This window comes from Electrona antarctica (genome assembly GCF_951216825.1).
Source record: "Electrona antarctica genome assembly, chromosome: 16".
NCBI classification, from domain to species: Eukaryota; Metazoa; Chordata; class Actinopteri; order Myctophiformes; family Myctophidae; genus Electrona; species Electrona antarctica.
In genome coordinates this window covers 15,044,550-15,056,832 of record NC_136797.1, presented here as the reverse complement: position 1 = coordinate 15,056,832, position 12,283 = coordinate 15,044,550, and the positions used below count along the sequence as shown (strand labels likewise).

The 12,283-nt window shown below is 41.9% G+C and overlaps 1 protein-coding gene across 1 annotated transcript; it reads left to right on the top strand.

The window, feature by feature from the left end:
• Positions 1–213: 213 nt before the first annotated feature.
• Positions 214–11,339, top strand: LOC306940244 (C-type lectin domain family 17, member A-like; the record flags this gene model as incomplete). Its single annotated transcript, XM_079525267.1, has 6 exons — positions 214–346; positions 6,529–6,612; positions 7,892–8,034; positions 10,585–10,694; positions 11,133–11,201; positions 11,315–11,339. The coding sequence occupies exons 1-6, from the start codon at positions 244–246 to the stop codon at positions 11,337–11,339; spliced, it is 534 nt and encodes a 177-aa protein (XP_079381393.1). The 5' UTR covers positions 214–243.
• Positions 11,340–12,283: the final 944 nt, after the last annotated feature.

The following is a 12,283-nucleotide window of genomic DNA, read 5'->3' as shown; positions in this document are numbered from 1 at the left end:
AGACCCCACTTTGAGAACCACTGTCATGCAGCCTTAGGAACACATACCTTACTCCTCCTCTCTCTCTCTCTCTCTCTCTCTCTCTCTCATCTAAACATGCTTCTCCACGCCTCCATCCAATGAGAAACAGGAATACAATATAGCTGTCACTCCCCCCCTGAACGAACCGATCAATATTCAGGGTCTGAACCTCCAATAAATAGAGGCTGTCATGCATGTTAGCCTCACAATCTGGACTTCACCATGAAGACTGCTTTGCTGCTTCTGCTGTTCTGTCTGGCTAAGGCCGATGACATCCGCTGGGAGTTCGAGAGGTTTAAGAGCCAACTGGAAGGACAGCATGCAGGTCAGTAACTCAGTATGTTTACCTCTCAGGTTTAAGAGCAAACTGGAAGGACAGCATGAAGGTCAGTATGTTTACCTCTCAGAGGTTTAAGAGCAAACTGGAAGGACAGCATGCAGGTCAGTATGTTTACCTCTCAGAGGTTTAACACTTTGATTGCTACAAGATCTCGGCAGGCCTATTTGGATGTTGCTACCGTTTAACATTGCACAAAGGCCTTGTTCGGGGGCCCACAGCAAAATGTTCTCTTATAGCGAGAATCACACGCATACATCAAAAGAAAGCTGAACTTGTCCACTTCAATTAAAAAAATACATTTTGATTTTACCATGTTCCATTCTGGAGATATTGACCTTTTTGCAACACCTGCATTTGCCTGGAAGTGGTTATCTTGAACAGCGAGCAGAGTTATGGATGGTTTAAAGTCAGAGACATTGACAGGCAGATATAAAATTGAACCCAATAAATATCCTATACATCCTATACACCGAATGAAAGCCCTGAATGTGTACTTTTACGAGGAAAAGAGTAAACATTGATCCCATGTACAGTTAGACAGTAATTGGTTATTGAATGCAGCTTGTGCCCACCAGATAACTTCAGAGAAGACATGGACGTGAACTCCTCAATATTCACAAAATAAGGCCTATAGCGACATATAAATACTATATACCGTATGAAACAGAAGACTCTCTGCTTTCATAAGAAAAAAACTAATGTAATAATAATGTACTAAAAATCACACCCATGTGAAGTGAGTGGTGCAACTCTGTCCCATATTCTGTTCTCTGCTTATTCAATACAGCTCGCTATATACGGGGCAGAAAGTCATGTAAACCTTTTATTTACAGTTTGGTCTGTAAACTTCTACTGTAATAATAAAAATCACACCCCTGTGAAGTGAGCGGTGCAACTGTTCTCTACAGTTGCGCGGTGCCACACGCGGCCTGCTCTCCCAACACCTACCTGCACCAGGGCTAGTTGAAGAGGACAAGGAAGTTGAGAGTGAGGAGGATTTGAATGATGCACAAATGAGGGTGGACTCATGATCAGATGATTCATAAATGAGTGACACAGAATGCTCTGAATGTGTTTTGTGTCTGTAAAAAACCCCTAAATAAATTACTTTTCTATTCAAAAGTTACGTTTTCACGCTACTGGATGGTGGCCATCTTGAAATCCGGGGCCAAAACGAGGTCTTATGATTAAAATGGTGTCCTCATGGTTGACTAGGGCTGACCTTCGATCACGCTTTTGATGATCGACGCTTCGAAACGAAGCGACGCTGCGCCCGGTGGAGCCCCGGTGTTTTAGGCTTAAAATAAATAAAACAACGATATAGCAGAGAGAAACGCATGCTTGGATTGGTCTCAATTATTTTATTTAACAATAAGCAACAATTGTTGCTTTCACCCAATCCGCCCAATTGTAGCAGCCTTCATGAAAGCAGTGACGCACAAATAATTAGGCTTACAATAAAACATCCGACCGTAACAAGTCAACATTAAATAAAACTACCTGACACAGGCATTACCTCTCAAATAAAAAAGATATAATCCAAATCAGCACAGCAGCACACGACGAACGGCATGTAAAGAAAAGGCATTTTCATTATCTTGCCGTAAAATTAACTGAAATAAAGCGTCATTTAATCGAGGCTTTATGACGAGTGCTTGCTGCGAGGCGCACGCAATCAGAGCTGCCTGGGAGAAATGCGAGGCCCTGTGCTTTAATAATTAATTCATTAATATCCAAAACTATACAAAAATGATCACATTTCTATCTATAAGGACAAACCTTATTAGAAAAAAGATTAATAGCATATGAAAGCCTTTTGAAATGTGTAGGCCTGTAGGTTACTGAATTGCAGGTGCTGCCAAATAAGTATAATTACTAGGCTACCAAATGCCAGTCAGTTGCGCAAATATAGGTCAGATCAATTAGCAGAGCGGAGCAGCCTCTCACTGACCAGCTCTTCTTAAAGTTTACTTAGCCTACTTTAATAATATGACATAGTGTTGGATCTCCATCCTCCAGACAAACAAAACTTGGATTATAATTGGATTATGCCTATAATTCTTCTTTCTTTAAACCAGCACGAGCCACAAGGTAAGAAACTATGATTCACTGTTCGCACAGCACCCAGGCAGCTGTTCTTAATCGCGTCACATTCCCATCAAAGTAGCACACTAACTTTGTGATCTTAATTTGCTTATTTTATTTGTAAAAAGCAACACTGTATTAAGACATGGCAGTATAATATTGATGCAAAATGGAAATATGAGAGAGAGAGAGAGAGAGAGAGAGAGAGAGAGAGAGAGAGAATTGCTTTGAGAGAGAGAGAGAGAGAGAGAGAGAGAGAGAGAGAGAGAGAAAATTGCTTTGAGAGAGAGAGAGAGAGAGAGAGAGAGAGAGAGAGAGAGAGAGAGAATTGCTTTGAGAGAGAGAGAGAGAGAGAGAGAGAGAGAATTGCTTTGAGAGAGAGAGAGAGAGAGAGAGAGAGAGAGAGAGACACGTAAAGCCGTTCCATTTCAACTCGCAGGCGCGACTCCGTGAGGCCCTGTGCGTTCGCACAACCTAAAAAGCGTCTCTGTCTCTGAGAGTGCAATATTATAGTTAGTTACCGTACTTATATTAGTGCAGAAAAGAGACAATAAATCCCGCTTTGGAGAAGATGCGTTCCGAATCCGAAGGGGTTGTAGTGGCAGGGAATCAGGGACACTTTTGTTACCACGAGTGAGGGGGGAGAGGGGAGGAGGCGTTGCGAGGTCTGCGAGGCGCCAGCATGCAGTATGGCTCGCGGACCAAATGGGGCCGGCTCGCGGACCAAAAGCGGCCGCTTTTTTTTTTTAATGACTATTCGATTTTTTATTTCAAGATCGATTCCCGTGCATATCGATCGATCGTCGATTAATCGATTTTTTTGGGTCAGCCCTATGGTTGACTTGTATGAAAAAGTGTCTTCATACATGATTCTAGGTCATCTGGATCAAAAGTCCATTTTTGGCTATGGCGCCGTGCACCATTTTGAATTTGGCCCTCTAGCAAAAAATGCCGGGATTTTTGCGAGGGACATGGGGGCTAAAACATTTATAAAGGGTCCACAGAGGTCAAATCAATCATCAAAACATTGTTGCTAGAGGATGGTCACAGAACCTATTGCTTGTGACTATACTAACCTCTAGGCTAAACAGCAGGGCAACTGGGTTGAACTTTAGTTTGACACGTGCAATGATTAATTCAATATCAAGTCGTTGAATCTCTTTTGGATATGTCAATCCATTTATTGAGAACATCCACTTTCTTGCAGCAGTAGTATTCAAACTCAATATAAGAAGGACACGTTAAATTCATCATACATTTGTTTAAATAAAACAAAAATAAACAAAAGCATTTTGGCTCCAACACATGCCTTGATGATTTTGTGATATAGGTTATACACAGTAGGTTCACTATTAGCTGAAAGTGTAGTACAGTCACTGGAAGGGGGTATCATGCACCCCCCGGAATTATACTTCTAATCAGTGTTTTCTTATTGGAAAGAATGTGCTGAAAATGATGAGCTATGATAAAAAGTTGTCAAAATGTCCCACCTACCTCAAAACCCCCTTTTTGGTATATGGCTCTGGCGAAATTGTGTAAAGGCAAATATTAATTCACTAAAATTACATAAATAGACATGGTTGCTACCATTATATTCTTAAATATGACCCACATCATCCTCAGAAACACCAAAAAATATGGTGTCCGCTTGACTAATAACAACAAAGGTTATTTTCCAACACATTATGGTGAGTATCACTGCCTCACTTGTATATAGAAAACTTCTCATATCCCCAAGCTTCAATTTGAGCCCAAGATAACCTTTCTATCTTGTAAATTACTCTTTCTGTCGCCAAAATTATGAACTATACCTCAAATCGGTGAAAATTGTATTTCAGTCAGTATCAGCTATACATTTGGAATAAATGAATGAATGACTGAGTTTTAACTCACTCCACATCATGGAATATTTCTTACTTGAATAAGCTATGTTAAAAAGTTTGCAAAGTGTCCCATCTACCATTTTTATGCAAATGAGTGCCTCCATTATCAAATTAATCGATTTTCACTATATCTCAGCCAATATTGCACTTAAATGAACAAATAAGGTGTCTAGACCTATGTTTTGAGGGTCGAGGATCTCAGTGAAACTATTCCTAAAGTGACCACATGTGCCCGTGGCATGCTGGTGTACAAATCAGTGCCGATTAAATCAATTCCTCTATCTCGTCGGCTTCTTGTCCATGCTCTCCAGACAGTGTCAAGGAGATCAACCAGTGAGGTTGGTAGGACTGAACCGCAGGACACACTGGATTAAAAAACTCTTTAGTTTCAACCCCCCCTGCCCTTCATCATAGGGTTTTGGTTTTTCCAAAAAAGCTTCATCAGCTCGCTTGTATAAGACACGATGGTTCTCTTCAGAGCAGAGTAGCATGGAGGAGGACGAGCCAGGTCAACTTTAGATTTAGAAATTAGTTTGTCATCTGCCCCCACCACTGTTTCACTGAAGACTCACAATTCAAATATAATAAATAACGCTTCGCTAATGGTGCCAGAGTCCGTCCTCCATTGCAAGATGCGATGTGTATGTGTGTGTGTGTGTGTGTGCGTGTGTGTGAGAGAGAGAGGTCCCGCCCCCACGTGTGTGTGTGTGTGTGTGTGTGTGTGTGTGTGTGTTATAGTATGCCTGCATGATCAGGTCTCACTGCGGGGACCAGAGGCAACGCAGCCTCCCCGGGCCAAAAGTGCCTCAAACCCGCGGAGCGGCTCGGACAACCAGGGCGATAATTCATCATAGCGATATTGATTATTATTTACAATGAATAAACACACAAGTTCACTTGAACAATGTTGTGGTAACTAAGGTATTGCAGAGGGTATACATTTCGTCCTGTGGCTGAGAGGGGAAGAAAGGAAGGGAAGAGAACAGCGGTACATTAGACAGGCGCTGCGGGGATGAGAGCTCCCAGAGCGGGCAGAGGCAACAGCAGACAGTCCGTAGTCCGTAGTCCCGCTGCGGGGCTCAGAGCGGGCAGACAGGGGTGTTGGTGACCGGGGGAACGTGGGACTCGAGCCCGAAATTTGCGATTGTGCTGCAGTTCCCCTAAAAAACCCCACGCCAACCTCAGTTGCATTCTAACTAAGAGATTCGAGCGAAAAAATATTTTTTTTCAATGACATTTATAGCCAATATGACGCTAAATGTACCGTCAAAAACGCTAGCCTGACCTAGTAGCCACTTGTTGCTAGTGCCGTAGCGCGTCGCGAGCACTTTCAAACTGTTTTCAGTCAGACCACTTGATGTACAGTACCAGCAATAGGAATTCTAGGAATGTCAGCGGACCTTTAAGTAAAATAACTTAGTTACTTTCCACCACTGATTTTCAAATTACGTTCTAATTTGTTTTGTATATTTTTTAAATTATATGAAAAAAGTAATTGAAAAAACACGGCACCAGAAGCAGGGACGTGTCTTTCCAATGAGTCTAACATTCATTAAGGTGCATTCAGACCTGAAGATATACATTTGTTTCCAGTCGTTTCATTTTGGTCGCGCAGGTAAAGCGTTGGTAAAATAAAATCACACATGTGTGAAGTGAGGGGCGCAGCCGTTCGCTTCATTGACTTTGTATGTAATCGCGCTGCTCGAACTATGCAGGTTTGAATGTAGCTTGAGAGGGACAGTTACCAGAAGCAGAGACGTGTTTTCACTTCAGTAACTCTAACATGGTTAAAATGGAGTTTGAAGTTACAATGAGTTTATATGGCAGTGTCTGATAAAATGTAGGCCTATATCAAAATGTCTAAATACTCAATCAAGCAACTTCATTGTCTGAGGTGTTCACAAAAGCCTGAGTAGACAATTCAATTCATCAAAACATTTAGAGATGTACAAATAGACACTTCTATATAGTCAAAGAACAGAACAGGAATTCATCGTAAAGGAGGTAAAAAAGGAAAAGAAACATATACAGTGAGGGGAAAAGGGGTGGGTGGTGGTGGGGGGGGGGGGGAATCAGATTTTACTTCAACGTGGAATGTGTCTCAAATGTTTCATCATCTCACCACTGTCATTGGTGTAAAGTAACTAAGTACATTTACTACTGTACTGCGTCTTTTCTACTTTTGGTACTACATTGCAGCATTGACCCTGGAGATGACCCAACTGAAGGCTGACCTGACCCTGGAGATGACCCAACTGAAGGCTGAAGTAAAGAAGCTGAAATGTAAGACAGCAGGAGAGAGAAGTAAGTTGAATAAATATTAAATTGTGTATTATTGATATTGTAATCATTACCAGGGATTTAGAGGTAGAAAATCTGAGTAAACCCATCACTACTGCTGATACACAAATCTTAACAAATCTTATTATATACTCTCCTCTAAGAGTAGTAGTAGTAGTAGTAGTAGTAGTAGTAGTAGTAGTAGTAGTAGTATACAGTATTATAAACATTGAAATACTTCACTGAAATACCAGAAAGGTATACTTGAGGATAGGCTAAACAGTGTTGGGAAAGTTCATTTATGAACTAGTTCAGTTCACAGTTCAGACATTTAAAAAGGAACTAGTTCTGTTCATAGTTCCTAATTCAACATTTTGAACTAAAGTTCATGGTTCCAAAAAAGGAACTATTTTTGTTCTTTTTTTATTATTGCCACAGCCCATAGCCATATAGAAGCCGCCCCGCGTCCGAAACGGTTGAGAAATGACAGAGTTACCGTGTGCCGGTGGTTGCACCACCCAGTTCACACGGGTGTGATTTTTTTTTTTACATTTTGGTCAAGAAATAGCTCTTTGCAATGTGAAATGCCACCGAATTTAAGGATTGATCCTTTTCCTTGTCTTTATTATGGGCCAACTTGTGAAAGCTACATGCTTTTATTGTGAAGGGTCTCAGTTCTTACAGCCTGCAAGCTCACAGCCTCACAGCCACAGCCTACAAAATAGTTGTAGATCAACTATTTTCAGCATGGAACACGTGTACGACGAAGAATAAATCAGGCATCACTGTGCTTCTGTGGAGGGAGGGAGATATATTTTGTTGGCCGAACGAGGCGATTATGTATGGACAGTTGGACACGTACGACATACCTCATCGACGCAAAAATAACAAGCAATTGGAATCTATTTTCCGTGGCACATTATAAACACGTTTACTTTACCTCCTCAGTGTTTGGGTCGGGACATGTAGGACTGTATGTGTCTGCTGTCTGCGTGCATATGCACGCTGCGCGCTCCAGTGAAATTGTGCGGCTTGAGAAAGATTAGTTAATTTGTGTTGGATAAGGGCTTATTGGTGGGTTTTCCGCTAGATATTAAGGAGTGGTTAGGGTGGGGTTTAGCTGGGGTTTCGCCTGGAAGGCTCACTCACTTTTGAACGAAGTTGAACGTGAGAAAGTGACGTTCACACACGCCAGAAATGAACGCGTTACAACTGTATGTGTTAGAATTGATTATCAGTACATTGAAAATCCATCAGTAAATGTCCTGTTTGATGTTTTTAGACCTGTGTCCCGTTGGATGGACGAAGTTTGGAGACAGCTGTTACTTCATGTCTACTGAAGAGAAAACATGGCAGCAAAGTAGAGAATACTGTCAGAACCGATCTGATGGTCATCTGGTGGTCATCAACAGTAGAGAAGAACGGGTAAGAGTGTGTGTGTGTGTGTGTGTGTGTGTGTGTGTGTGTGTGTGTGTGTGTGTGTGTGTGTGTGTGTGTCTTGCAAACAAAAAGCATATATAGGGCAGGGTATGAACGAGCATGTGTTTTGCCTTAAAACAGGGGTTGGTGATTTCAAGCACGAGTCATGTAGACTGTACTCAGTCTTTCTTGATTTTAGAGATGCATTTGGGACCCTTTCACATGATGTCATGATCAGGTCACTTGAGGAAATAAAATTACCTCAAGTGTACATCGACGTAGTGAAAGATATTTACTGTGAGTCTTCCATCCAGGTTATCTGTGGAAAACAGCTAACTCCACCTATACCTCTAAAGATAGGGATTAAGACTGGCTGCCCTTGGAGCGCAGTTAATTTTATAATTGCCCTCAACCAGTGGTTAAAGTGGTTATGTCTGTGTGCCCCCTCCCACAGTGTGATTCCACCTAACCCAGTACAGGGCTACGCAGATGATGTCCAGTTGGCTTCCAGGGAAGAGAAAGTAATCAAAAACATGCTCGCCAGGACAGATTAATTTCTGGAATGGTCAGGCCTGGAAGTTAAAGACATGAAATGTGCTGTACTGTATGAGAGAAGGAGCGGAGGAAATAGGTGGTACCACTCTAACACATGCCCTGACTTCAGAATAGCCACCAAACCCATACGTGTGTTCTCCCTTCATGAGACATACTACTCCTATCTAGGGCATAAGTTTAACATTGCAGGTGAATGGAAGGAACAAGTTAACATCATCTTGTCCGAGTTCACATCTAGGTTGGACCTTATTGACAGATGCTCTCTACCTTTAACCATGAAGCTAGAGGCCATTAGACCAATAGCACCGTCTAAAGTCCAACACTTCTTCTCCAATGTTCACCTCCAGCAGAAGGTACTAAGCGAAATGAACAATAAAACAGTGAGCTTAGTACGCAAGTGGTTTGCCCTGAACACACCCAGCACCCGTGATATTATTCACCATCCTCAGTGGGGGGGCGGGCTGGGTGTACCGAATGTGTCATGGATTTATATCAGCATGCGCATATCACATCTATTGAGCATGCTGAATAATGATGATAGAGATGTTAGGGAGCTAGCTAGATCTTCCCTGTTCCTCGATTTGAGGAGACTCAAGGTCCCTTTAGCCAGGGAGCCACCGCCCCACTTCCTTGGGTTCAAAAGGAAACCTAGTGGGAAACTGGACACTCGCTCCCCAGGCTTCGGAGTCTCATCGGATTGGACGGATTTGAACGACCTCTGCGTCCAAGCCGGTGTGTCCCTGGAGTGGGCGCAGCCTGACCCTGAGGCTGTGGAGGTCTCTGAGGACATAATAACTGACCCTCTCACCTCTGTTAGAGCAACAGTGACCTACAGCGGACACACCCACCTGTTGACACCTAAGGGTGCCCGGTGGACCCTGTTGGATATGTTCCAACATCGGCAACAACAACAATGGACTGGACTCAAACTCCAGGGGAAACTGGCTTGCCTTCCCCATGCTGACCATTCTGTTTCCCATTCATTTATAAGGAACACAGCTCTCAATGAGGACATTATCACCTTTACAGTAAAAGCCAGACTACAGATCCTTCCCACCAGACTCAACCTTTCCCTCTGGTTTCCCTCCACCCATGCACCTCATTGCTTGCATCACACCACAGGGCTTGTTACAGAAACCATGTCACACATTCTGAATGGCTGTTATGCCTATAAAGGGCTTTACATAGCACGCCACGACAGAATAGTTGATCTCATAACAAAGGACATATCTAAACATTTTGCACTGTCTGTGAGAATGTACAAACATTCCTGTGTCAAAACTTCCATGTTTCAACTCTGTACTGAAAATACAGATTTTTTTGCACATCTATCTGCTAACACACCAGATGTTGTTGTGGTCAATGAAGAGAACAGATCAGTTTTCATTCTTGAAATGGCCTGCACCTTTGATTCTAGCTTAGAGGAAGCCTTTATGACCAAAGTCATTAAGTACCAGCCGCTCCTCCAGACCATCATTGAACTACGCTATAGGTGCAATCTACTTGTGTTTATTTTCGGCAGCCTAGGACACGTACACAGTTTGGTTGTAAGAGGCTTCCAACAACTTGGGATGCCAAAAAAAGCAGCCAAACGGCTCGCGAAATTCTGTGCAATCTCTTCCACTATCGGTAGCCGCCAAATATGGCGAAGAGGCTGTTACTTGTACCCCTGAAGGGTGTGTGGGTATTTGTCCGGGATTTGCTGATTGCACTCTGTACAGCACCTTGTAAATATTTGTGTCCTTGTATTGTATCTCTTATGTGGACATAAATAAATGATTAAAATGTGTGTGTGTGTGTGTGTGTGTGTGTGTGTGTGTGTGTGTGTGTGTGTGTGTGTGTGTGTGTGTGTGTGTGTGTGTGTGTGTGTGTGTGTGTGTGTGTGTGTGTGTGTGTCCGTGCGTGCGCGTGCGTGCATGCTGTAACCTACTCCATCTAGTTGAGACACACATCTAGTATTGTACAGATTGTACTTCAGTAACCAGCTGCTTGTCTGTCCAGGACTTTGTTGGCGGACTCGTTGGCAGAGACAAGAATGTGTGGATTGGATTGACCGACAGAGAGACAGAAGGAGTGTGGAAGTGGGTGGATGGAACACCACTGACCACAACGTAAGACTTTACCTTCATTATTCTACTGAGGCCGATTCTATAAACACCTTCTAAATACTGACCTAAGTTTTCTGAGAAACTTAAAATAATTATATAGCAGCATCACATTTTTTTTATTTTTGTAATACTGTACATACAGTAGTACAGAACCCCAAGAGGGGTTCCCGCCCAGAATGGGTTAAAGAAAACATTTTAACTACATTTATTTTCAGCAAACTACATTTCACATTATTTAATCTTCATATTTATTTCTAAATGGAATCAAAGGCTATAATACAACAGTTACTCTGTATCCGTTGTCTATTTCATTGTCCAGTTAATTTGTATGTAAATATATAATGTAATATAATTTGAAGTCATGATTAAAAAAACCTAAACATTCAGATGAAATCCTTGTTGTGAAGGTATTGTAATGTATTAATGTTTCTCCTTCTACAGGTACTGGAACCCTGGTCAGCCTGATGACCGTGGAGGAGCAGACTGTGCTGTGTTGCGTAATGGAGAATGGTACGACGCTCCATGTCGGTCAACACTTTGTGAAATTTGTGAAATAGAGTTATGCATTAACTAGTAATAGTTGTGTATGTGCAGCACCTGATTAACCCTTTGTGGTCCTGGAGCTACCACCCGCCTGTGGGGGGGTGAGGGTGGGGGGTTTCAAATAGACAATGAGCTTGTAGATCTGCTATTTTGGGAAATGTTCCCCCCATAATAGTCATGCTGGGGTTCAAGAGGATAATTCATATTTCCATTATTCAGATAAAGGGGAGACTATGTAATGTAACATGTAATCAATGAATAACAGCCATCTGTTCCATTTTAACACCACAGACAGATAGATCAATAAAGTGTTTGTGATGAAACTGGGTTTGGTCCAAATCAGTTTGTTACAGTTAAAGGACCACTTCACCACTTTTCAACCTATCTTCATATAATAGGTCCTCACTAATAATTCTCAAAGATTCTCAAAGATGGCCAGAAATGTGTTTCCGTCAGTGTTGTTTTTGACAGCAAATTTTGATTTTAGTTTTAGTCATAGTCTCTTGAATAGTTTTCATGTAGTTTTAGTCACATTTTAGTCGCACATTTAGTAATGTGTTAGTCTAGTTTTAGTCGACTAAATATAAGATTTTAGTCGACTAGATCTACAGTTGATTTAGTCGAACAAAATGTATTTTGGCAGGCCTTGATGCCGTCGTAATGACGGCATAACTTGCTGAAAATAGCCGATCTACAAGCCCACAACCTCTGAGCTTGTAGATCGTCTATTTTCAGCATGCAACTAATTGTAAAATGACTTATACTGGATCTCTTGTCCACTAGTCCCTTCCTAACATTTTATTTCAGTCAGTATATTTAGTCTTAGTTTTAGTCATCATATAGTTTTTATTTAGTTTCCATTTAGTTTGTCAGTGGAAAAAGGTAGTCGATTTTTCGTCAAAACTGGTTTGCGTGGATGAACCCCCCCCCTACACACACACACACACACACACACACACACACACACACAGCTATGTTTATTTGTAAATGCCCTTGTACGTGTGGACAGAGCTTAAAGGACCACTTCACCACTTTTCAACCTATCTTCA